Raw genomic sequence first — 25,809 nt, 5'->3', positions numbered from 1 at the left:
TTTCTGTATGTAACTGTTTCACCACAACTACACTAGATGATATTATGAAATAGATTTTGAACCCAGGGGATAATGACATCCACAAAGGCACCAGCACAGGCATTGGCACAATCCATAAAGCTGGAGAATGGGCCTGGAAGCCCTTCAACCCCGAGGTACCAGTGATTAACTCTTTCATTGCTAACTGTAGGAAATCCGAAGGGCCCTATACATGGACACACTAGGAGACAGGGCAGCTCAGAGCAGCTGGTATTTACCAAGCTGTTCTCGAAGTAGTTCAGTATTTTAATACCAGTCTTTACTTCTACCTATACATAAAATTACCATGAATTCAACAGCTACAAAGGCAAAGCAGCACAAATGTGTTGTACTAGTGCCTCAAAGAGAAGGTAGCAATGCCACTAATTACATAATTTTCCAAATTGGTGAACACTCCTTAGTAAACTACCCCACCCCCACCACCCTGCCGACAAAAGTACAAACTTGCTTTGATTTACTGCATTACTGGAAAACTCAGTGCATATTAAAACTGTGTAACCAGGCCAGGTGCGGTGGCTAAATGCCTATAATCCCAGCAGTTAGGGAGGCTGAGGCAGGCGGGTCACTTGAGATCCGGAGTCCGAGACCAACCTGACCACCATGGCGAAACGCCATCTCTACTAGAAATACAAAAATTAGTTGGGTGGGCCGGGTGCAGTGGCTCACGCCTGTAATCCCAGCGCTTTGGTAGGCCGAGGTGGGTGGATCATGAGGTCAGGAGATCGAGACCATCTTGGCTAACATGGTGAAACTCCGTCTCTACTAAAAAAATACAAAAAAATTAGCCGGGCATGGTGGCGGGCGCCTGTAGTCCCAGCTACTCAGGAGGCTGAGGCAGGAGAATGGTGTGAACCCAGGAGGCAGGGCTTGCAGTGAGCCCAGATCACACCACTGCACTCCAGCCTGGGCGACAGAGCAAGACTCCATCTCAAAAAAAAAAAAAAAAAAAAAAACAATTAGTTGGGTGTAGTGGCGCACACCTGTAGTCCCAGCTACTTGGGAGGCTGAGACAGGAGAATCGCTTGAAACCAGGAGGTGGAGGTTGCATTGAGCCGAGATCACACCACTGCACTCCAAGCTGGGCAACAGAGCGAGTCTCCATCTCGAAAAAAAAAAAAAAATACCCGTGTAACCAATAATTTTACATAAATTAGGTACTGGGCTACTGTGGGGCTTTTCTGCACATAGCAGGCTGTCTAATATCCCTGGTTCCTGCCAAATAAATGCCAGCAATGTTAGCCCAATTATGCCAACCAAAACACATGCACAAACTTCCAAAATGCCAGCCACATCAGAATTTGCCCACTTCCACTGAGAGCCACTAAATTAACTACCCCCCATTCACTTACTTGCCTTTCCAATGCAAGACCTCACACAAAATTAAGACTTGCCTATGTGGTACAGTATTTAAGGGCTTTCACTATGGAGTTTGAAAGATGTGGGTTCAAATTCCTTCTTTACACTTTTTAGTTACATAATCTTAGGAAAATTACTTTCTCACTTTCAGCCTCAGCCTCTTCCTCTACAAGTTGCTGTGAGAATTAAACATTATATACAGGCCAGGTGGGATGGCTTACACCTGTAATCCCAGCACTATGGGAGGCCAAGGCGAGTGGATCACTTGAGGCCAGGAGTTCAAAACCAGCCTGGCAAACATGGTGAAATCCCATCTCTACTAAAAAACACAAAAATGAGGCCGGGCGCAGTGGCTCATGCCTGTAATCCTAGCACTTTGGGAGGCCGAGGTGGGAGGATCACAAGGTCAGGAGATCAAGACCATCCTGGATAACACGGTGAAACCCCGTCTCTACTAAAAATACAAAAAATTAGCCGGGCGTGGTGGCGGGCGCCTGTAGTCCCAGCTACTCAGGAGGCTGAGGCAGGAGAATGGCGTGAACCCGGGAGGCGGAGCTTGCAGTGATCGGAGATCGTGCCACTGCACTCCAGCCTGGGCGACAGAGCAAAGACTCTGTCTCAAAAAAAAAAAAAAAAAAAAAAAACCAAAATGAGCCACGTGTGATGGCATGCACTTGTAACCCCAGCTGCTGGGGAGGCTGAGGCACAAGAATCCTTTGAACCCAGGAGGCAGAGGTTGTGGTGAGCCGAGATCACGCCACTACACTCCAGCCTAGGCAACAGAGTGAGACTCTGTCTCAAAATAAAAAAATGAACAAACATATACATACTGTATATGGTTTTGGCTTTGCAAAATGCATATACACAACTCACTTAGCATGGGGCTTTATGCTAACTAAATGCTCAGTTTACGGTAGCTATTATTCTTAAATAATAAATGAAATAGCAGGGATTGATGCCATTTCACTGTCTCACTCCACTAATTTCAACTAAATGAAAGACAACTATATCTACACGCAAAAACATTTTTCAAATTAAACGGTATGAAGGAAGTAAATGGAGTTCTGCAGAACTGGCTGGCTAGTGAAGCACATGATTCAGACCAGTCTGCATTAAAAGCCATTCCAAATATTTTACAAAACAACTTAGTTAACCTACTGTTACCTGCTTGAATCAGAACTCACCAGCAAGACCAGACAAGAACACCATAGGAACTCTAGCTCCCCTCAGTATTAGAATGGTCCAAGAAAAGGTTGGTGCTGGAGGATTCGGATAACCTTGGGAACATCCCTGAGCTTTGGGTCCAGACTGAAATACGAGGAAATCAAACTAGCAGTGGTCCTCTAACAGCAGAAGGGAATGAATATAGGATGCATCTTTATGAAGTCTAAGGATTTAGTTTAAAAGTTTCCAGAGGCCTGGTGTGGTGGTTCACACCGATAATCCCAGCACTTTGGGAGGCCAAGGTGGGAGGATTGCCTGAGCTCAGGAGTTCGAAACCAGTCTGAGCAACATAGTGAGAACTCATCCCTACAAAGAAATAAAAAAATAAGCTGGGCATAGTTATGTGTTTGTGGTCCCACCTACTCGGGAGGCTGACATGGGAAGATCGCTTGAGACAGGGAGGTCAAGGCTGCAGTAAGTGAGCCTTGATCACACTACTGCACTCCAGCCTGGGTGACAGAGCAAGACCCTGTCTCAAAAAAAAAAAGTTTCCAGAAGGAATCTTAACTCTTACCTTCACCTTCAAGTCAATTTTGTCAAACTTTAATAAGCACTAAATATGTGCTGCCTTTATAAAAATATTTTCCCCAAATCTTCAATAAAATGGATACGTTATGTTTTCTGATACAGCTTAGTATCCTCTGGCCAGACACAACCTTTGGTGTTACTTAGTTCCTAGTTTGAGATCCTGGAAACTAACTAGATGATGTCGATTTTCTTCCAGGTCTAAAAAGTTGGTGATTCAGACTTGATATAAAATTTGCCTTAAGAATAAAGGTACCTCGTTTCACAAGAAATATTTTACACAAGTTGAATCATTTGTAATGCTCCAAGATAGCTTCTTATTTAAAAACTTAAATGGTGAATTATTTTGTAATAAAAACATGTCTTAATTATCTAGTTTAATCAAATTTAATAAACTTTTGGGCACCTACTATGTGCCCAATAGTTTCAGGCTGTGTATAATTCCAAAGTAGAATAAGAATTTTGTCATCTTAGGCAGCATTGAGAACTTGCTGTGGCAGGCACTATTCTACATGACTTATTCATTTAATTCTCACAACTTTGTGGTCACTAATATTATTCTCATCTTATAAATGAAGAAATCGAAGCACGGAGATTTTATATACCAGTCCAAGGCTACTAAGCTTGTGATTGTGCTGATTCAAACCAGGCAGTCTGACTCTCTCCACTATTCTTTTTTTTTCCCGCCCCTTCCCTTTCCAATCCACTATTCTTGAAACACATAACAATTAGAAAATAGGACCTCATATAATAAAATACTAAATTATGCGGTACAGCACAATAGGAAACAGGACAAGGGAAAGAAAAAAAACGAGGCCGGGCATGATGGTTACAGCTGTAATCCCTGCACTTTGGGAGGCTGAGGTGGGAGAATTGCTTGAGCCCAGGAGTTGCAGACCAGCCTGGCCAATATGAAGAAGCTCCGTCTCCACAGAAAATACAAAAATTAGCCGAGCATGCTGGTGTGCACCTGTAATCCCAACTACTTGAGATACTCAGGCTGGAGGATTACTTCAGCTCAGGAGGTCAAGGTTTCAGTGAGCCAAGATCATGCCACTGCACTCCAGCCGGGGTGACAGAGTGAGATCCTGTCTTGAAAGAAAGAAAACAAAGAAAAGGAAAGGAAGGAAAGAAAAAAAAGAAAAAAATGTGAATTGGTAGGAAAAGTCAAAGAGAAAATAGGATTTCAGTTAGCTGGAATTTGCACAGATAAGGAAGAAAGAGTACTCAGGAATCTACTGTGTGAATACAGGAGGACTCCAGTGGGAAAAGGGAGTAGATGACAATGAAACTTGAATAGGCAAGGGGAGGCCAGACTGAAAGGTCTTTTATTCCAGGCCCCAAACCAATGAAAAAGATCAGAAGGTTCCTAAGCCGGAAGTAGGAAGGCCAAAACCTTAGCAGTATGTAGGACAAAATGAGAGGGAATAAAGCAGATTTTCTTATATTATCTTTAGGAAGCAGGGAAGGCAGAGATTTTCCTTTTTTTTTTTTTTTTTTTTTTTTTTTTTTTACCGTTGCATTCCTCCCAGCATCTAGCAGAGTGCCTTACACAAAGTAGGGACTCATATATCTGTGAGTGCCTGCATAAATGAAGAAATGAAGCGTACTTACAATGCAAATATTAACAGGGTAAGAAATATTTAGCCAAGTACCATCATCCCTTCTGACACAGCAGAATACTCACAAGGGATCTGGGCCATTCCAGATCAGTATCTTTCTGAAATGATATCCCAATCACTAGGGCTCTGTTCAGACAGTGACCTTGTAAAGCCCGAGGAGCACCCTAGAGAAGGGAACACAGGAGGAGCAGGAAGGGGAACACGGGAGGACCAACGCCCAGATCTCAGCGTGGTCGCCTGAATGACCCATCTTAGTCCTTTGGGGTTGCAGAAGAGGGGATGCAAGCCCATTCCCAGGATGGCCTCCGCCCGGCGGGGCAATGAAGGGAAATGACTGACGTAGGGGGCTCGAGCGTAGGGGCCAAAGGAGATGCGACACCAGAAAGAGGGGCCCCGGGCACAGGCAGCAAGGAAAGGAGGTCAGCGGAGTCTGAGGGAGAAAAGATGAAGAGGGGAGACGGACGCCGGGAGGGGGGCCGCCACATACAGTCCCCCCGACACTCGCAGCCTGGAAGGCACCAGCCCCTCACGACCAACCTGCCAGACGCTCTGAGGACTCCCCGGGTCAGAATGACAAGCCTCCGCTACAGTACCCACCGAGCCAAAGCGCCTGGGGAGCGCGCTGGAGAGCGCATGCGCCAGACCGGGCGCTTCCTCCACGTGGCCTGGAGCGTCGCCGAAACTACAGTTCCCAAAATGCAGCGCGAGCCCGCCCCCAGCGGGAGCTGTGGGGCAGAGTCGCTGCTGTGGTTGGTCGGTTCCGTGAGAAGCGAGCAGGGCCGGTGCTGGGGCTTCTTCTCCTGAAGGGGCTGCAAGAGGCAAGGCTTAGCCATGTCGTCCTTGATCAGAAGGGTGATCAGCACCGCGAAAGCCCCAGGGGCCATTGGACCCTACAGGTAACGAGGCTAGTGGAAGCATTGTCGGACCCAGGGCGTGCGGGTTCGGGGATTCGGGGTTGGGGCCACTCCGGGTTGGAGCCCCAGCTAACACGGGAGGAAATTGAGCCTGGAAAGCGAGCAACGCGCCCGAAGACCCACAGAGAGTTGGGAGCCACGATGGGACCAGGAACCTGCACTCCATGGGACTTTGCTCGTTCTGGGGCTGCCTCGCTGCGGAGCCCAGCCTGCCAGAAAGCTCTCCCTGGTTAGAAGCCTTTAGACCCTGTGTTTTGTTTGGGGGAGGGGGTCGTTTTTGTTTTCTTGGTAACAGGTTTATTGAGATATAATTCACGTACCATAAGATTCACCCCCTTTAACATGTACAATTCAGTGGTTTTGACCATACTCACAGAGTTGTGCAGCCATCACCACTTTCTTCAGAACATTTTCATCACCCCAAAAATAAATCCCATCCCCATTAGCATTCACTCCCCATTCTCCTCTCCCCCCGGCCCCTGACAATCTACTTGCATCTTCATGGATTTATTTGTTGTGGACATTTCCTATAAATTGAATCATAAAACATGCGGTCTTTTATGACCAGCTTCTTTCATTAGCTTCATACTTGGTCCTCCCCTCTGTCAATTGAAAACAGCCCCATCAACAGCTCCCTCCTTTAAACCTACTGCTGTGAGAAAAGGCACTGAGATGTGGCAGAACAGGAATTATTATAGAAAACTTGGAAATAAAATGCAGTGGAAGTGAGAGGGCAAGTGGGATAGGGAGTAAAGGAGAAAAAAGACAAATTGATTTTAACTTGGCGTAGAAGAGGAAAAAGAAGATTTAGGAAGGTTCCTTGTGAAAGGTAGTCCTTTGGTTTTGAAGGTTGGTTTTGTCATTTATAGTAGTGTTGTAAAGTTTGATTTTTAAATTAATTTATTAAGGATTTCAACAGGAAGTCATTGAGTGAAGGGCATGGAGGTAGAAGTCAGGTAGAGGGAATGGCTTGAGTGAGGGCATGGAAGTAGAAGTCAGGTAGAGGGAATGGCTTGAGTGAGGGCATGGAGGTAGAAGAATGCATGGTATAAAGATTTTGGGGAGAAAGTTTTCATAATTCAAGTGCTACTTCTATCTTTTTTGTTTGTTTGTTTGCCAAATCTGTATATCACTTATAATTTACTTAACCTATTTCTTTGAGATGGCTCACTTCATTTTATTTAACAAGTTAATTGAAAAAGGAAACTTTACAACAGTACACTAAATAGAAAACAATTCAATACAAAGTAATAGTAAAAAATAAACTCAATTTAAAAAAGGTATTATTAAATTTTAGCTAGATATTGCAGTTGGCTCAAAACCTGAGGCCTGCTCTCTCTTTGTTAAGAGTGATGTTTCTTTAGCTGGGTTCTGTGGTTCACGCCTGTAATCCCAGCACTGTGGGAGGCTGAGGTAAGAGGATTGCTTGAGGTCAAGAGTTCAAGACCAGCCTGGGCAACATAGTGAAACCCCATATCTATTTAAAAAAAAAAAAAAGTTTAATTAAAAACTTTCAAGTGATGTTCTAATTTGTTTTCTAAAGATGATTTTTTTTCTCCTTAATATAATCAAACGGGGTAGAGTCATCATTGCTAACATTTACTGATGCTTACTCAGCAGCATCGGGAATTTTTTTTTTTTTGAGACAGAGTCTCGCTCTGTTGCCCAGGCTAGAGTGCAGTGGCACAATCTCAGCTCACTGCAACCTCCACCCCACAGATTCAAGTGATTCTCATGTCTCAGCCTCCCGAGTAGCTGGGATTACAGGCAGGTGCCACCACACCCGGCTAATTTTTGTATTTTTAGTAGAGACAGAGTTTCACTGTGTTGGTCAGGCTGGTATTGAACTCCTGACCTAAAGCGATCCACCTACCGTGGCTTCCCAAAGTACTGGGATTACAGGTGTCAGCCACCACGACTGGCCAGCACCAGGCACTGTTCTAAGTGATTTATGTGCATGGTTATATTATAGTCCCCATTTTTCAGATGAAGAAACTGATGTGTGCAAAATTAAATAATTTGCCAAAAGTTACACCACTAAAACGTGATGTAACAAAATTTAGGACATGGGTACTAGAGCCTAGCCTTAATCATTTACTTCGTTGTCCCTGGTGTAGATAGAAAAAAAAATTGGAAAAGGAATCATTTTCTTACTATGTTTTACTGTGTATAACTGACTCCTTTGAGAAATACTGATTAAGAGTTGGACTTTGGATTTGAATTTTTGTTTTGCCTCTTTTTAATTATATGATCTTGCAGAGTGACTTAACCTCTCTTAGTTTGCTTCTTTGTCTTCTAAATGGGCATAAATAATATCACTTGATAAGATTATTGTGGGAATTAAATAAAAGTGACCAATAAAAATTAGATTTTGGCCAGGCGCAGTGGCTCACACCTGTAATCCCAGAACTTTGAGAGGCCGAGGCAGGTAGATCACAAGGTCAGGTGTTCAAGACCAGCCTGGCCAAGATGGTGAAGCTCCGTCTCTACTAAAAATACAAAAAAAAAAAAAAAACAAAATTAGCCGGGCATAGTGGCGTATGCCTGTAATCCCAGCTACTCTGGAGGCTGAGGCAGTGAATTGCTTGAAACTGGAAGGCAGAGGTTGCGGTGAGCCAAGATCGCACCACTGCACTCCAGCCTGGGCTACAGAGCGAGACTCTGTCTCAAAAAAAAAAAAAGAATATTTTAGCAGGGTACAGGTTGTGATGGTTTCCAATACTAAATGGAAGAATATAAACTTTATTTTGTATATAATGAGGAACAATCAAATGTGTTTTTTTTCTTGTGGTTGTTGTGGTTGTGTGTTTGTATGTGTGTATATTGAGACAGTGTTTCTCTGTGTCACCCAGGCTGGAGCCAGGATCACTGCTTATTGCCTCCTCAACCTCCCGGGCTCAAGCCATCCTCCCACCTCAGCTTCCCAAGTAGCTGGGACTACAGGCTCAGGCCACCATGCCCAGATAATTTTTGTATTTTTTATAGAGCTGGGCTTTTACCACGTTGCCCAGGCTAAATGTTTTTAAGCAGGGTGGAACATGATCAGATCTTTTAAAAAGAATTCTGATAGTTATTCTGATAGAAATTTGGAGGTAAAGAAAGTGAGAATAGTTAGGGGATATTATAAGTAAAAATTTGTGATCTTTTTTCTCCTTCTGCCCTAATGTCTTTCTCTCAATCACACAGTGGTAGCATTTAGAAAAAGACTTTTGCCTCCAAACAAGAGGGACACAACCAAATCAAAGTGATTATTAGAGACACTTTGTCCTGGAGCCTGCTAAAGGGCATACCCCTTCCTTGACCTATTTAGAGATACTCTGTGGACTTTGTTCAAGAAAGAAAGCATAACAGTAATGTGCCTGGTTGACTTGAAGGTAGGTGGGAGTCAACTGTCTTTATTAAGCTGAAAGCAAAAAAGAGGGGAATCATCATATGAATGTGCCAGTATGACAAGGAAAAAAAGCCACCAACCAGCTTCATGGTGTGGAGACTTCCAGGACATTGTGCCTCTTGTGCACTAGGTGACTAGAAATAGTGCTTATTTTCAATAGTTAATGTTTAAGAAAAAAAACAGACTGCAACTAACTACTTATATTCTGATAAAGTTAATTGGACATGTTTTAGGAACCTTTTGGAAACAAGAGTTTTTGTGCGTGGAGTGTGTAGTGAGTACACTTTTTGAAAATCCTGAGTCCTCTCCAGGAAGAATTCAAATGTGTTGAACTTTCAGTCCCTGGCATTGGGATGGATGGGGTGTTGTCACTAATTAGCCAATCAGCTCAGCACATTTCAGGAATACTTCCAGACAGAACCTTGAAAGATTTCAACATTGCATTGCTTTGCGTCGCACATTTTGCACACCATCCTCATAATTTGAAGCGGTAGCTCGTGTGGCATAGACTATGATGTGAGAATTATTAGAATGCTTTTGAAGGTGTGATTACCCTTTAACCTGGTAGTAGAACAGTACACTTTTAAATTTTCTGAAGTCCAACCACTTGTCTTTGGATAGTAGGATTCTTATGCTCAGAAAGTGTCAACTAGCCAATTATTCTTATGAACAGACCTCTTTAGATCTATAAGAGATAACTCACATAGCTCAGATGGTCTCAGCTCCAGTGCTTGCTTTTTATATTTTGAAAATAAAAGAGTTTCTTTTTACTATCATGAAGTTTCTGATAAATAATAATCCATATGGTCTTAAAGTGTGTTTCAGATATGGGGAAAGCTGAAGGCACTTTGCACAGGACCTAGGGCAGACGGCCTAATTCTACACAGGACAGTTAATAAAAAACAGTGTTTACTGATGGTATTATTTAACCTGAGAAAAGATTACTAATTAACAAACTCAGTAGTTACCTATTTGTGGGCCAGTTTGAAAGCCAGATAGTTGAGAAGACTTTCTAGACTTTCTGAATCATGTTACCAAGTTTAAACATACCTCCTTACCTCTCTCCAAAGCATTCGCTATAAGTCGACAAGTCCTGCTAAAAAGAGATTCACTGACAACCAAAATTGTTTATGCTAGTAAGTGGTTAAAGAGCAAAACGTCAGCAAGTAGTTATAGTGTGCCTACTGTATGCAAGGAATCACCTACACCCTACACAGCTACAGAGACATGATAAGACATTACCCCGACCTCAAGGAGTTTAGAGTCTAAGATACCTTGGGAGACAGGATAATAACAGGATGAGTTACAACACGAGGCAGGATCCTGTACATAGTATAAGGAAGATACAACCAAAGCACTCCTGGGATCCAGGGGAAAGAAAAGTTACTTAGGGAAAGTGTGTGTGTGTATGTGTTTAGTGCAGTTTTATTTATGATAACAAAATATTGGAAGCAATGGTGACTAATTAAATAAAGTACATCCATATTGTAAAACATATGTAGCTGTTAAAAAAAATAAGGAAGCACTCTACATATACTTATGGAAAGATCTTCATGATATTCTGTTGAGTGAAAAAAACAAAGTGTACAAGAATGTTTAATATGCCATATTTTATGTAAAAGAAGAGAGAAAATATATATTTGTTTTGGTTATCTGTTCATTAAAGAAACTGGATGAATACATAAAGAAGAACAATGGTTCTGGGCTGGGAACTGAGCAAACAGGGAACAAGAATGGAAGAAAGACTTTTCACTGCAATTCTTTGTATATTTTCTGGATTTTTGAACCGTATGAACTCCTATTCAAAAATAAATTATAAAGGAAAAAAAAAGATGTGGTCAAGAAGGCCAGGGAAAACTTCATGAAATAAAAGAGGAAAGTTTGGAGCATGTTGGAAAATGGAAGAATAGGGAACTAAAAGAAGATGATTAAAATGAGACTATCTTAAATTTATAAATAAGCATAGAAATTTTAAAACAAATTTCACTTTTTTTTTTTTTTTGAGACAGAGTCTTGCTCTGTTGCCCAGTCTGGAGTACAATAACGTGATCTTGGCTTACTACAATCTCCACCTCCCAGGTTCAAGTGATTCTCACGCCTCAGCCTCCCAAGTAGCTGGAATTATAGGTGTGCACCACCACTGGCTAATTTTTGTGTTTTTTAGTAGAGACAGGATTTCCCCATGTTGGCAAGACTGGCCTTGAACTCCTGGCCCCAAGTGATCTGCCCGCCTCAGCCTCCCAAAGTGCTGGGATTATAGGCATAAGCCACCATGCCCTGCCACATTTCACTTCTAAATTAAAATTACATTAAGGTTTCTTTCTTCAACATCTTAAAAAAACAGACTTTCTTCATCCCAAAACTAATATGATTCCTATAAAATGTAGACTTGTTTGGCTTTTTTTCAGGTATCAATGTATTGTATTCTTTTTCCTGTGATTTTATCCTACTTCTGAAATTTAGCATCCTCATAATAGAAAAAGTCAGTTACGGAAGTAAGCACTTTTCAGAAATGAAGTTGTATTAATTCGTTTTCGCACTGCTATAAAGATACAACCCGAGTATTTATAAAGAAAAGGGGCTTAATTGACTCACTGTTCTGCATGGCTGCGGAGGCCTCAAGAAACTTACAATAATGGCGCAAGGGGAAGAGGCACATAGTATATGATGGGAAGCAAGAGAGAGTGTGCGTGTGTAGGAGAAACTGTCAGACACTTATAAAACTGTTACATCACGTGAGAACTCACTATCACGAGAACAGCATGGGGGAGACTGCCCCCATGGTCCAGTCATCTCCCACCATGTCCTGCTCTCAACTTGTGGGGATTATGGGCATTACAATTCAAGATGAGGTTTGGGCAAGGATACAGCCAAGCCATATCAGAAGTGGACCCTCAAAAGTATATCCTTAATTGATCCTTCAGTAAGCAGTGACTAATCTTGTCTGAGGATGACTACTTATGTTTTTAAAAGTGCCCTTGAAATTGCATTTTTTTGCTTTACAGCTATATTGAGGTATAAGTAACTTATAAAAGTTACCCATTTTAATGGCCGGGTGTGGTGGCCCACGACTCTAATCACAGCACTTTGGGAGGCCGAGGCGGACGGATCACCTGAGGTCAGGAGTTCAAGACCAGCCTGGCCAACATGGCAAAACCCCATCTCTACTAAAAATGCAAAAATTAGCTGAGTGTGGTGGCTCACGCCTGTAATCCCAGCTACTTGGGAGGCTGAGGCAGAAGAATTGTTTGAACCCGGGAGGCGGAGGTTGCAGTGAGCCGAGATTGCACCACTGCACTCCAGCCTGGGCGACAGAGTGAGACTCCGTCTCAAAAAAACAAGTTACCCATTTTAATTAAGTGTAATGTTCCATGAGTTTTGGTAAATGTATAGAATCATGCATCCACTATAATAGTCAAATTTTAGAATATTTCCATCACTCCCAAAAAATTCCCTTGTACCCATTTATGATCACCCCTGGCCCCAGACAACAATTAATCATCTTCTGCTGCTATTGTCTTTTCTAAGGTTTCATTTAAGTGAAATAAGACAATATATAGTCCTTTGTTGGATCTATCAGTGGGTGCATGTGTGTGCGTCTTGCTTTTTTGCTATAAATAATGCTGTTCTGAACATTCACATAAAGTCTTTGGACATGTGTTTTCATTTCTCTTGGATAGTTGCCTACGAAAGAAATTGCTGAATTGAGGCTCAAGCCTGTAATCCCAGCACTTTGGGAGGCCGAGGCAGGAGGATCACTTGAGTCCAGGAGTTTGAGACCAGCCTAAGCAAGACCTCATCTCTACAAAAAATAAAAATAAATAAAAAATAAAATAAAAAATTAGCCAGGCATGATGGTGCACACCTTTAGTCCCAGCTACTTAGGAGGCTAAGATGGGAGGATCGCTTGGGCCTGGGAGGTCAAGGCTCCAGTGAGCCAACATCCTACCACTGCACTCCAGCCTGGGTGACAGAGCAAGACATTGTCTCTAAAAGAAGAGTTTGCTGGGTTGTATGCTAAGTATATGTTTAAATTTTTAAATAAACTGCCAAACTATTTTCTAAAGTGGCAGTACCATTTTGCATTCCTACCAACAATGTATGAGGGCTGCTCCCCATCATTGCCAATGCTTGCTTTATCAGTGATGTCTTAGTGTGTGGTTTTGCTTTGCATTTCTCTAATGACTAATAATGTTGAGCAAATTTAGTGTACTCTAACTCTTTGTATATTTTCTTTTGTGAAGTATCCTTTGCTTATATTTTATTGGGTTATCTTCATATTATTGACTTTTAAGAGTTCTTCTTATATTCTGGATATAGGTACTTTATTAGTTATATGTTTTGCAAATATTTTTCTCCCAATCTGTGACTTGCCTTTTCTTCCCCTGACCCCTTTTTTTTATTTTGGGTCTCTCTGTCACCCAGTGCTACTGAGGCTGGAGCGCAGTGATATACTCATGGCTCCCTGCAGCCTTCAACTCCTGGGCTTACGCAATTCAATCACCCTAGCCTCCTGAGTAGCTGGGACTGTGGGTCCCATACCATCACCATACTCGGCTGTTTTTTATTGTTTTTTGTAGAGACTGAGTGGTTGCCCATGCTGGTCTCAAACGCCTGGTCCCAAGCGATCCTCCTGCTTCACCCTCCCAAAGCACTAGGATTACAGCACCCAGCCCCTTTTCAGTTTCTTAAAGATATCTTTGATAAACAAAAGTTTTTAATTTTCATGAAGTCCAATGTATCTTTTTTTTTTTTAGAATGTATACTTCTCTGTCCTATCAAAAAAGTCTTCTAGCATTGAATTTTATGTTTTATACTTATATAAATACACTAGCTTTCTGTTTATTGCAGTCAAGCTGTATTAGTCGACAGGACCATTTACATTTCAGGACAGATAGGCATGGACCCTTCAAGTGGACAGCTTGTGTCAGGAGGGGTAGCAGAAGAAGCTAAACAAGTAAGTCATTTTCCACATTTGAGGTTCCCTTTTCTACTACCTTTTTAATGTTGAAGAGTATTAAGAATCCACTTGCCTGATTTGTTTTATAGAGATTAACAGATAAATGTTTTTTAAACTACTTACTGCTTGATTTAACATAGTTTTTTATCTAAGAGTTGGAAATTTGATGGATCGTGAATCATCTAACAACCAAAAGAGAGATTCCACCTCCTTAACACTAAATTGACCTTAAACCTGAATCATTGACGTCAGATGACATGTTGCCACTTCCACATGGATTGGGAAATTTTCTTGTCAGGGCCACTGATCTGCCCCTCTTCAAAAAAAAAAAAAAATACTACTACAGAAGTAAAAAGTCAACATTTTTAAAAATAAGAATGGGGAATATAATTTTAATCCAATAAATATAACTAAACCATAATTTAGGCCAGGCACAGTGGCTCATGCCTCTAATCCCAGCACTTTGGGAGGCCGAGGCTGGCAGATCACTTGAGGTCAGGAGTTCAAGACTAGCCTGGACAACATGGTGAAACCCCATCTCTACTAAAAATACAAAAATTAGTGGGGGGAGGCCAGGCACAATGGCTCACGCCTGTAATCCCAGCACTCTGGGAGGCCGAGGTGGGCAGATCACCTGAGGTCAGGAGTTTGAGACCAGCCTGGCCAACATGGTGAAACCCTGTCTCTACTGAAAATACAAAAATTAGCTGAGTGTGGTGGCATGTGCCTGTAGTCCCAGCTACTCAGGAGGCTAAGGCATGAGAATCATTTGAACCCAGAAGGCGGAGGTTGCAGTGAGCTGAGATCGTACTACTCTACTCCAGCCTGGGCGACAGAGCAAGACACCATCTCAAAAAAAAGTAACCCAGTCAGGTGGCACATGCCTGTAGTCCCAGTTACTCAGGAGGCTGATCCAGGAGAATCGCCTAAACCTGGGAGGTGGAAGTTTCAGGAAGCCAAGATTGCGCCACTGCACTCCAGCCTGGGACACAGAGCAAGACACTGTCTCAAAAAATAAAATAAAATAAAACAAAAAACTATAATTTAATGCATTTACTGAGTCATATAATGCTGAAAGTTTGTTTTGTTTTGTTTTGTTTCTTGAGACAGCCTTGCTCTGTTGCCCAGGCTGGAGTGCAGTGGCGTCATCTCAGCTCACTGCAACCTCTGTCTTCCGGGTTCAAGCAATTCTCTTGCCTCAGCCTCCCGAGTAACTGGGACTACAGGAACGTGCCACCACACCTGGCTTATTTTTTGTATTTTTAGTAGAGATGGGGTTTTACCGTGTTAGCCAGGATGGTCTCAATCTCCTGATCTCATGATCCACCCACCTCAGCCTCCCAAAGTGCTGAGATTACAGGCATGAGCCACTGCACCCTGCCTAGCTAAAAGGTTTTTAAAAACCTAAATGTCCACTCATAAAGAACTGGTTGAATAAATTATGCTAGATCAATACAACTAAAGTAATGTGGAAAGATCTCTGAGGTAAATTGTTGCATGGTAATAAAACCAAGATGCAGAACAACATGCACAGTATGCTACCATGTGTGCTTGTGTGTTTAAAAATATGTAACATAAGCAATTGACTGTACCTAGAAGGATATACAATAAATCAGGAACAGTGGTTACCTCTGAGGAGGGAAACTTGGGAGAGGGAGAGGGGGTGAGAGATATCTTTACACTGTATATGCTTTTTTAATAGCTTTTGAGTTTTTTGTTGTTGTTGCCATATCCATGTATTACCTATTTAGAAGATTATTTTAAAAGACATGAGAATATAATGAAATATTACATTGTGACCAGCAAAGTGGGAAGGAAGAGTGAATCCAAAAAAAGATAAATGTTTTTCCAGAAGCCAGTATCTCCAACTGTTATATAATTTACTAATACTGTTTTTTGAGAAAAAGGAAAAAGAACTCTTTAAAGTCAAATATTGCTTTAAAAAAAAACATGTTTTAATGCTTACTAGCTCATCCTTATCCTTGAAGTGATATCAAATGAAGAACCCCAGAAATTATTTCTGTGGACATTGGCTGAACAATTAACACATTTTAGCACTGAAGAAGGAACTTCAACCTAGTCTTTTTATGCACAAAAGGAGACAACCTTTTCACCATATTTCAGAAAGACTCATTCTATTAAAGGAAAGCCAAGAAACACACTTGTAAGCAAGTAGGGAGGATTCTTCTGCAACATAAGCTATTTAAGGAGGTATTAGTAAAAGATGATTAATTGAATTTAATTAAAGCTTTAAATCTAACATCAGTGACTTAGGCCTTTCTTGGCTGGGTTCACAGGCTCTTAAAAACATGGGTGAAATTCTGAAAGCTGCAGGCTGTGACTTCACTAACGGTGAGCAATTTGATACTATTTCACATTTCTTTTTGATATTTCTTTGGTCTTTTTGAAAAATATATGGTGTCCAGTAAGATGCCGTGCCGTATCTTTGTTGCTATTTAAAAGTTGTTTTAAATAGCAACTGTTCTACTTCACTTCTTTGGTCCCATTTCAGTCCTATTTTAATCAAGACAGTCTCAGAATCATATACTCTTTTTCTAAGTAATGTTTTGGGTCAGACCAAATAACTAAACCTAATGACAATGTTTATATCTTCCAGTGGTGAAAACAACTGTTCTTCTGGCTGACATAAATGACTTCAATACTGTCAATGAAATCTACAAACAGTGTAAGTAATTTGGCTTTATTCCTATTTTCCATTTTTAAAAAGAAATAAATCTGGTCACATTAACGAATGTGCATTATGAATTAAGAGTGGTAGGAGATGCTAAAGAAATGGTCATAGATCTTAAAAGAATTAATAATCTGATTGGAAATATGTTGTATACCCCCCATGAAAAAGTTCTAAGACATTTCTGTTGCATTCCCTAAAACAATATACTGAAACCCTACATATCCATTTTTCAAAAGCTTAATTTCATTAAACCCTTCTCAGGCTCTTTAAACTCTCCTAAAGAGTTTTTTACGCATAGATTTTATTTACTGTTGCTGTGTGGTCCAGCCACCATCTTTATCCCGGCTCTCTCAGACTCATTAGTTAGTTACTTAATATTTCTATGCCTTGGTTTTCTCATATGCAAAATGGAGATAATATACTCCTACCTTATAGGGTTGTTGGAATGATTAAATGAGTCAGTACAACATGTAAAGCACTTAGATGCTGGTGTGTTATAAGCACTGAGTAAATGTTAGCTATTACTAACATTGATGTCATAGTAGGGAAAATTGGTGTCCCCAACACCTAGTGGGATGAGGCAAAGGTATAACATGGAAAAAGCATCATTACTTATTCTCTCCCGAAGAAATGACTAGAAAAGACCAAAGTTGGCAGTGGAAGTACTTGCCAAAATTGCTGGAGATGGGCACTTGTTCCCTATTTGGATAAATAGTTTATAAATATCACTTTAAAAACAAAACTCCATTCACATCAAACAAGATCAAAATGTTAGGGTATGTATTTCTTTTTTTTTTTTTTTGCCAGAAAGCTAAGAGATTTTAAAAAGTATTAACTATCATAGGAATCATATGGCAAAATATTTTATCAAACAGATCTGATACTGAGCCTCTGTTTTAAAATGTTGCTTAAGGCCGGGCGCAGTGGCTTACACCTGTAATCCCAGCACTTTGAGAGGCTGAGGTGGGTGGATCACTTGGCATCAGGAGTTTGAGACCAGTTTGGCCAACATGGTGAAGCCCCGTCTCTACTAAAAATACAAAAATGAGCCAGGCATGGTGGTGCATGCCTGTAATCCCAGCTACTCGGGAGGCTGAGGCAGGAGAATCTCTTGAACGTGGGAGACAGAGGTTGCAGTAAGCCGAGATCACACCACTTCACTCCAGCCCTGGGCGACAGAGCGAGACTCTGTTTCAAAAAAATAAAAATAAAATATTGCTTATATCTAAGAACTGACTAGTATGTGAAGCATTTGCCAGATTATTAGTTGTAGAGTATTGAATAACAATAGAATATCTGAAAACTAAAATAAAATTTTTCACTTGACCTTTATTTTTTCAACTCTTCTCTATTAAAAAAAATGAAATTCTTTTAAATTCAGATTTCAAGAGTAATTTTCCTGCTAGAGCTGCTTACCAAGTTGCTGCTTTGCCCAAAGTAAGTACACTTCAAATGACTAATGTACAGTTTTCAATTTCTACATTGTTTTCCTTCTATAAGTAAACTAAGCACTGTGAAAGGAAACTTAAAAGAAGTAGCCTGGGCAGGGTGGCTTATCCCTGTAATCCCAGTGCTTTGAGAGGCCAACACAGGAGGATCGCTTGAGGCCAGGAGTTCTAGACCAGCCTGGGCAACCTAGCAAGACAGCCATCCCTACAAAAAAAAATCTAAAATTAGCCATGCATGGTGGTGGTGCAAACCTATAGTCCCAGCTACTTGGGAGGCTGAAGCGGGAGGAACACTTGAACCCAGGAGTTCAAGGCTGCAGTGAGCTATAAACAAACCACTGTGCTGCAGCCTGGGTAACAGTAAGACCTTGTCTCTAAAAAAAATTAAAAAGAAAAGAAATAGACCCTGCTTCCCCAGGGACTTAAAGTCTGAAAGGAAATACCCCATATTACATGCATGAAAAAAAATTAAGAAACTTTTTAAGACAACACATGAACATAGAATCAAAATCAAAATACTTAAATTGTGAGAAAAGGCCAGGCGTGGTGGCTCACACCTGTAATCCCAGCACTTTCAGAGGCCGAGGCAGGTGGCTCACAAGGTCAGGAGATCGAGACCATCCTGGCTCACACGGTGAAACCCCATCTCTACTAAAAATACAAAAAAAAGTTAGCTGGGCGTGGTGGCGGGCACCTGTGATCCCAGCTACTCGGGAGGCTGAGACAGGAGAATGGCGTGAACCTGGGAGGCAGAGCTTGCAGTGAGCCGAGATCGCACCACTGCACTCCAGCCTGGGCGACAGAGCGAGACTCTGTCTCAAAAAAAAAAAAAAATTGTGAGAAAAAATAAAATAGCAGCTGTACTGTTGTAATGTTACTTAGGGGACTATAAATTTGAGCCAGGTTTGTTTGTGAGTTCTGCAGTAAAAATTTCACCTGGCTATTGTACAATTAAAAATCTAAGCCTTCCACTAGAAAAATAATCTCTAAACCAGGGGCACACATGTTTCTCACCATTTTGATTTTGCTACTCTAACTCGAAGCTTAGCAGCACAATATTCCTACCTATAAAAAAGCAGCTCTTACTGACTTCCACTTGCAGTTTCTACTAAAGAAAATTTATGTTTTAAGAGTGTCATCTGTATTGCTTTAATTAGTTGTTACTTGGAATGATCATTATCAAACCTATTAAGGTACTGGGTGTAGTAGAAAGAGCTCTGAACTTGGAATCACAAGACAAGGGTTCAACCTCTGCTATCTAGCTTGTGACTTGGGATGATTTAATTACTCTTTCTACACTTCAGCATATTATTCTGTGAATTGGGGGGAAAATATCTCTCTAATAGGGCTTCTGTGAGAATCATATAAGCTAATATAGTATATGAATATACCTAGCATAGTAACCTGGTCTATTATAGGTTCTTGGTGAATATTTCCTTCTCCTTTCCTTCCTTGAAGAGTTTAATGTTAAAAATGTTATATTGCTGTTGGTTGCATGTTTTTAGTAGGTATTGTAGAGTTTGCAATTTGTACAAAATGATTACAACAAATTCTTTCATTTTCCTCACAGGGCAGCCGAATTGAAATTGAAGCAGTAGCTGTCCAAGGACCACTGACAACAGCATCATTATAAGTGGGCCCAGTGCTGTGTAGTCTGGAATTGTTAACATTTTAATTTTTACAATTGATGTAACATCTTAACCTTTTAATTTTCACAATTGATGACAGTGTGAGTTTGATGAAAATATCTGAAGCTATTATGGAAATACCATATAATAGGTAGAATTGAACATGAAGATTAAAGAAGGAATCCAGTTACTGTTTTAAATTACACCTGTGTACACCTGTATTACTGAATATAGGAAAGAGATGCCCATTACATAGTTACTCAATAAATAAAAGAGAAATACCAGGTAGGAAAGAAGAGTTATTATTCTTGAGAAATAATCAAGAACATATTCAATTCAAACTAATGATGTGAACTATTTAGTTTTGATGTCAGTTATGTGATTGTGCTTTTACTTGAGTAAAATTAAAGTGTTTAAATTTGAGGTCAAGGAGAAGATAGTGGAACAAAATTTTATATAGATAATATTTTTCTAATGGAAATAAAATAGGCAGATTTCCTTTGGTGAGATTTTGTTCACTTATTTCTTAACAGTTTATATATTAAAACGTATTGCCTAGTGGGGGCGGGTAAAGTTAAAATCTCCAACTATTTCATTTTTCAAAGCCTACTTCTGACTTCATACACTTTTTTTGTTTGTTTTGGTTTTTGTTTTTTGTTTTTGAGACGGAGTCTCGCTCTGTCTCCCAGGCTGGAGTGCAGTGGCGCGATCTCAGCTCACTGCAAGCTCTGCCTCCTGGGTTCATGCCATTCTCCTGCCTCAACCTCTTGAGTAGCTGAGACTACAGGTGCCCGCCACCACGCCCGGCTAATTTTTTTTTTTAATATTTTTTAAAATAATATGCTTATAGAATGGCAAATTTGTACTAGACTTAGGGGAGGAGAATGAAGTTTGAACTAACTTTCCTTCCCTCAGAAGAGCTTACTATTTTTCTCACTTCTGCCATGTGTTCCAGCAATTGGAAAGCGTGAAAAATAACTCCAAATAAAGGATTCCATTTCAGTGAATTATTCATCTAGCATAAATCATAAATTGTGGTCCGCTAAGTGCTAATGTACTTAGGCAGAGTTGCTTACTCTGCAGCACTAATCGATGTTTATGAATATAGCAAGAATTACTGGAACATTCTCTATGACCTATTTCTCCAATGGATTAAGTGCTGGCTCATTGACTCAACAGACTCAAAGTTCTATTGATAGTTGTGCTTTGACTAACTTGTTATTGCAACAAGTTTTGCAATTAAAAAAATAATCCCTCATGTACATCAACATACTAACAGTGATCATCTTTGATGAATTATGGGTAATGTTTCATCTTTTAAAGTTTATATTTTCTGAAGTTTCTACAATGAACATGTATTGTTTTATACTAAGAAAAAAGTAATTATTTTAATAACATCCTTCTTTTGTAATTATTGCCTAAAACAGTCATTCTGCTACATATAAGTACCTAGGCAGAAAGTGTTATTTCTACCCCCGCCAAGAAAACCAAAAAAATGTTGTTTAAAAACTCTTATATCCAGAAACTTGAAGATAATCTATACTGATCCACTAAATAACTGCTATTTGAAATCACTATTACTTTGTTCTCCACTGAACTGCTAGGGGTGTGGTGGTGGTTGGAAAAGTCACCATTGGGCCTTGTGACCTCCTAGTGAGGTGCTGGGCCCCAAACCCTCTCTCCAACCCAAAGCTACTCTACAACAGTACAGCTGCCATGGAAAGCCTCTTCTCTTGTCATTGAATGACTCTTTTTTTTTGAAATGGAGTCTCACCCTGTCGCCCAGGCTGGAGTGCAGTGGCGCATCTCAGGTCACTCCAACCTCTGCCTCCTGGGTTCAAACGATTCTCCTGCCTCAGCCTCCCGATACAGGTGCTCGACATCACACCCAGCTAATTTTTGTATTTTTAGTAGAGACGGGGTTTCACCATGTTGGCCAGGCTGGTCTCGAACTCTTGACCTTGTGATCTGCCTGCCTTGGCCTCCCAAAGTGCTGGGATTACAGGAATGAGCCACCGCGCCTGGCCAAAATGACTCTTTTAAAAGTGTTTAGAGGCTGTAATCCCAGCTACTCAGGAGGCTGAGGCAGGAGAATCGCTTGAACCCGGGAGGCAGAGGTTGCAGTGAGCCGAGATTGTACCACTGCACTCTAGCCTGGGTGACAAGGGCGAAACTCCATCTCAAAAAAAAAAAAAAAAGGGCCGGGTGTGGTGGCTCATGCCTATAATCCCAGCACTTTGGGAGGCCAAGGCGGGCAGATCACCTGAAGTTGGGAGTCCGAGACCAGCCTGGCCAACATGGTGAGACCCCGTCTCCACTAAAAATACAAAAATTAGGTGGATGTAGTGGCATGCACTGTAGTCCCAGCTACTCGGGAGGCTGAGGCAGGAGAATGGCTTGAACCCAGGTGGCAGAAGTTGCAGTGAGCCAAGATCACGCCACTGCACTCCAGCCTGGGTGACAGAGTGGGACTCTGTCTTAAAAAAAAAAAAAAAAAAGTGTTTAGAATCAGGGTCACACAAATCAATTCAATACAACATGCATCATTTTAAATTTATGTGATAGTATGAATCGCTATACTTACTTTTATTAAGAAATTTTAAGGCCAGGCATGGTGTCTTATGCCTGTAACCCCAGCACTTTGGGAGGCTGAGGCAGGCAGATCACTTGAGGTCAGGATTTCGAGACCAGCCTGGCCAACATGGTGAAACCCATTTCTACTAAAAATACAAAAATTAATCGGGCCTAGTGGCACATTCCTGTAGTCCCAGCTACTTGGGAGGCTGAGGCAGGAGAATGGCTTGAACTCACGAAGTGAAGGTTGCAGTGAGCCAAGATCGTGCCATTGCTCACCAGCCTGGGAGACAGAGCAAGACTCTGTCTCAAAAAACAACAACCAAAGAAAAAAAAAAAAGAAATTTTAGAAATGTCCATATTCTATGAGAAAACAAAATGAGGCAGCTCTCAAAACAAAATTGGTATCCCCAGTTGGTTTCTCAGAACTCTTTTTCTGGAAATTAGTGAGGTTTGCAGACCTCTGTCCCCAGTGGTGGATGGAAGTAGCATGTTTATTAATTTCAGTAGCACATTATTAAACTGAAAGAGTATTTTAGAATAATATAGGTTGGCCTTTCTTCTACCTTTGGGAGTTATTAAACCCTGGCTTTGATGTCCAGAGACCTCTTTCATTAGGCACAAGAATAATGATATGGTTGTTAACTTTTAACAATTCAAATGTTCCCCCAAAAATGTGCTGAGTGGTGGTACTGACCAGTAAATCAAAAAGCCTGCAATTTGCCTGTGCATGGATTACTAATGCCAACTTTTGTTGATACTAAAAGGAACTGGAAGAGAAATTCCATACTTGTCACCTGCTCTCTGAAATTACACCGATTCTACATAGGCAATTAAAGCCTTGAGATTATAACCAAACACTCGTAAGTTTATAAGCTCTGGAGAGGTGAGAAGCTGACGTAGTTTTAGATGTAATGACATCTTATAAGCAAACGCTTTCAACATTTCAAACACGGCATGGCTTGCTATCTGGTGTGGGGAGAAAGAAGGGAAGGGTCGTTCTCCTTTTACCTTACAAATGTGTGTGGGCAAATGAATGGCTTTATGATGTCCACATCGCTGGCCTTTGTGAAAGAGAATTCAGAATTGGATCACCAAACTATCTTCATAAAAATAGGATACTCAGCCAGGTGCAGGGGTTCAGCCTGTAATCCCAGCACTTTGGGAGGCCAAGGCAGGAAAATTGCTTAAGCTCAGGAGTTCAAGACCAGCCTGGCCAACATAGGAATACCCTGTCTCTCCTAAAAATGCAAACATTAGCCAGGCGTGGTGGTGCCTGCCTGTAATCCCAGCTACTCAGGAGGCTGAAGCAGGAGAATCACTTGAAACTGGGAGGCAGAGGTTGCAGTGACCAGAGCACACCACTGCACTCGAGCCTGGATGACCAAAAAAAAAAAAAAAAAGATATTCGCCATCTCTAACAAGCTATTGTATTTGCCAAAAGAGTACAATGTAAACAACGTAAACCCTACTAGGATTATTTGACCATGACCATCCAACATTCTTTGATTAGTTAAGCGTGGAAAGAAACATTTTCTTAATTAAGCAATTCTTAATTCAAGGCCCAATGTGGAATAAACCATTTGTTCAGAGTGGTGTGGGTGTTTTGACTGCTCAAAATATGGAAAGAGCTTTTACTCCACAGTCTAAATGGAAAAAGCAGTAAGGTAATAGGTTGACCGCACATTTCTTCTTTTAAAAAAAATAAATAAATAAAATTATTTATTTATTTATTTACTGTAGAGACAGGGTCTCCCTATATTGCCTGGGCTGGTCCCGAACTCCTGGGCTCAAGCGATTTTCCTGCCTTGGCCTCCCAAAGGGCTGGGATTACAGCTATGGGCCACCACACCCAGCTGTTGACTACACATTTCTACCCTGTGGGTGCCTCAGGGGGTTGGCACTTCTGGCCAAGAATTTGAGTCTGGTCTGGGTATTTCCTAGCTTTGCCAACTGGCACCCCCTGCTGGTAAATGCAAATGTTCACTCCCAAGAATGAGAGTTGGGAAATTTGTTCATTTCCATCCCAGTTAGGTATATTAGGTACAGAAATAATGAAGTTATCTTAATTAAAAGAACACAACTGGACTACAAAGCGGTTGCACAGCACCCCAGGGATAGAAAAATCCAGCCCTGCTGGCAGTTTCTCTATGAACTACTCAAGCCTTTTGTCCATCTTGTGCATTTTGAGTCTGGGGGCAAAAGCGGTCATCTCCTTTCAGGGTCTGGGGACCTATGATCAGAACACATCTTGCTCTGTTAAGACTCAATCTTAGGCAAAAGGAAAAATTTCTAACATAGGAAAGGATCAAGCAGTGGTTTTACATGCAGTTTTCACAGTACAAGGTCTATGTAAATTGTCATTTCTGTCTAAAATGTGGATATGTAGGCCGAGCGTGGTGGCTCATGCCTGTAATTCTAGCACTTTGGGAGACCCAGGCAGAAGGATCATCTGAGGCCGAGAATTCGAGACCAGCATAGACAACATAGCAAGACCCCATCTATAAAAAAGTCAAAATGTAGATATGTAAATATACACTTATATTTTAGCATAGACATATAGCCTGGTATATACATATACCTTTTTTTCTGGATGTATACATAAGATATATTATTTTTTCATGGAAGGACTAAAGGATATGGGAAGGAAACTTCACTACCTATTTTATACCCTTCTATATTTGACTTTTACCATAGATATTTATTACTTTTTAAAATTAACAGGTTATTTTGATGGAATATTTAAATTTTGGAATGTTCAGATATTGTGAAATATTTAAATTTTCCTTATAGGTTTTTAATGTTAAAACTGAATATTATCTAAACGAATAAAAAAAAATTTCCAAAAGTGTTTTAGTTACCACCTTAAAGGATAAAGACAAAAGTAGAGAAAGTACCAGAAATTTTTATAAATTTCCAAAATTTTATGAAAATAAATGATTTGAGTCTCAGCCTCCTGAGTAGCTGGGACTACAGGCACATGCCATCATGCGCAGCTAATTTTTTATATTTTTTGTAGAGACGGGGGTCTCACCATGTTGCCCAGGCTGGTCTTGAACTCCTGAACGCAAGAGATCCACTGCCTTGGCCTCCCAAAGTGCTAGGATTACAGGAGTGAGCCACCATGCCTGGCCAAATTTATATTTTATATGTATTTTTTTTAAGAAATTAAGTATAAATGGGACTGCTTGGTATTTGTTATTCATTTACTGATTCAACAAATATTTATCAAGTACCTACCACATTCCATTAAAGGAGCTAAATGCCTGAATTCAAAAATACATAAAACACAGTGCTTGCTCTCAATGCAATCACAATCCAGTACCTTTACTTTGCAGAAAGGATGATGTCCTCTCCTCAGGGAACTCCTTTTATTGTCTTCCTTGGCACTTTACAGTCAGAACATAAATTAATGTTAAAATCAGAATCAAGAGAA

At 40.8% G+C, this 25,809-nt stretch overlaps 2 protein-coding genes across 4 annotated transcripts in view; one reads left to right on the top strand and one right to left on the bottom strand.

Annotated features, from left to right (window-relative positions):
• Positions 1-5,409, bottom strand: part of POP1 (POP1 homolog, ribonuclease P/MRP subunit) — a 41,216-nt gene extending 35,807 nt beyond the window's left edge. For 2 of the 3 annotated variants that reach the window (XM_032760111.2, XM_032760112.2), the window contains exon 1: positions 5,304-5,409. The gene's annotated coding sequence lies outside the window, so the exon portion shown is untranslated. Of the gene's footprint in view, positions 1-4,114; positions 4,535-5,303 lie in introns of those variants that run through there. The other variant, XM_058444304.1, reaches the window with a different exon arrangement.
• Positions 5,410-5,492: 83 nt separating this feature from the next.
• On the top strand, positions 5,493-20,306 carry RIDA (reactive intermediate imine deaminase A homolog). Its single transcript, XM_032760113.2, has 6 exons — positions 5,493-5,662; positions 13,923-14,028; positions 16,329-16,383; positions 16,649-16,717; positions 18,105-18,160; positions 19,742-20,306. Exons 1-6 carry the CDS (start codon positions 5,598-5,600, stop codon positions 19,802-19,804), a joined length of 414 nt encoding a protein of 137 aa, XP_032616004.1. The 5' UTR covers positions 5,493-5,597; the 3' UTR covers positions 19,805-20,306.
• The last annotated feature ends 5,503 nt before the right edge of the window (positions 20,307-25,809 follow it).

This window comes from Hylobates moloch, unplaced genomic scaffold (assembly GCF_009828535.3).
Source record: "Hylobates moloch isolate HMO894 unplaced genomic scaffold, HMol_V3 SCAFFOLD_9, whole genome shotgun sequence".
In the NCBI taxonomy this organism is placed as follows: Eukaryota; Metazoa; Chordata; class Mammalia; order Primates; family Hylobatidae; genus Hylobates; species Hylobates moloch.
This window is presented reverse-complemented; position numbering and strand designations above follow the sequence as displayed.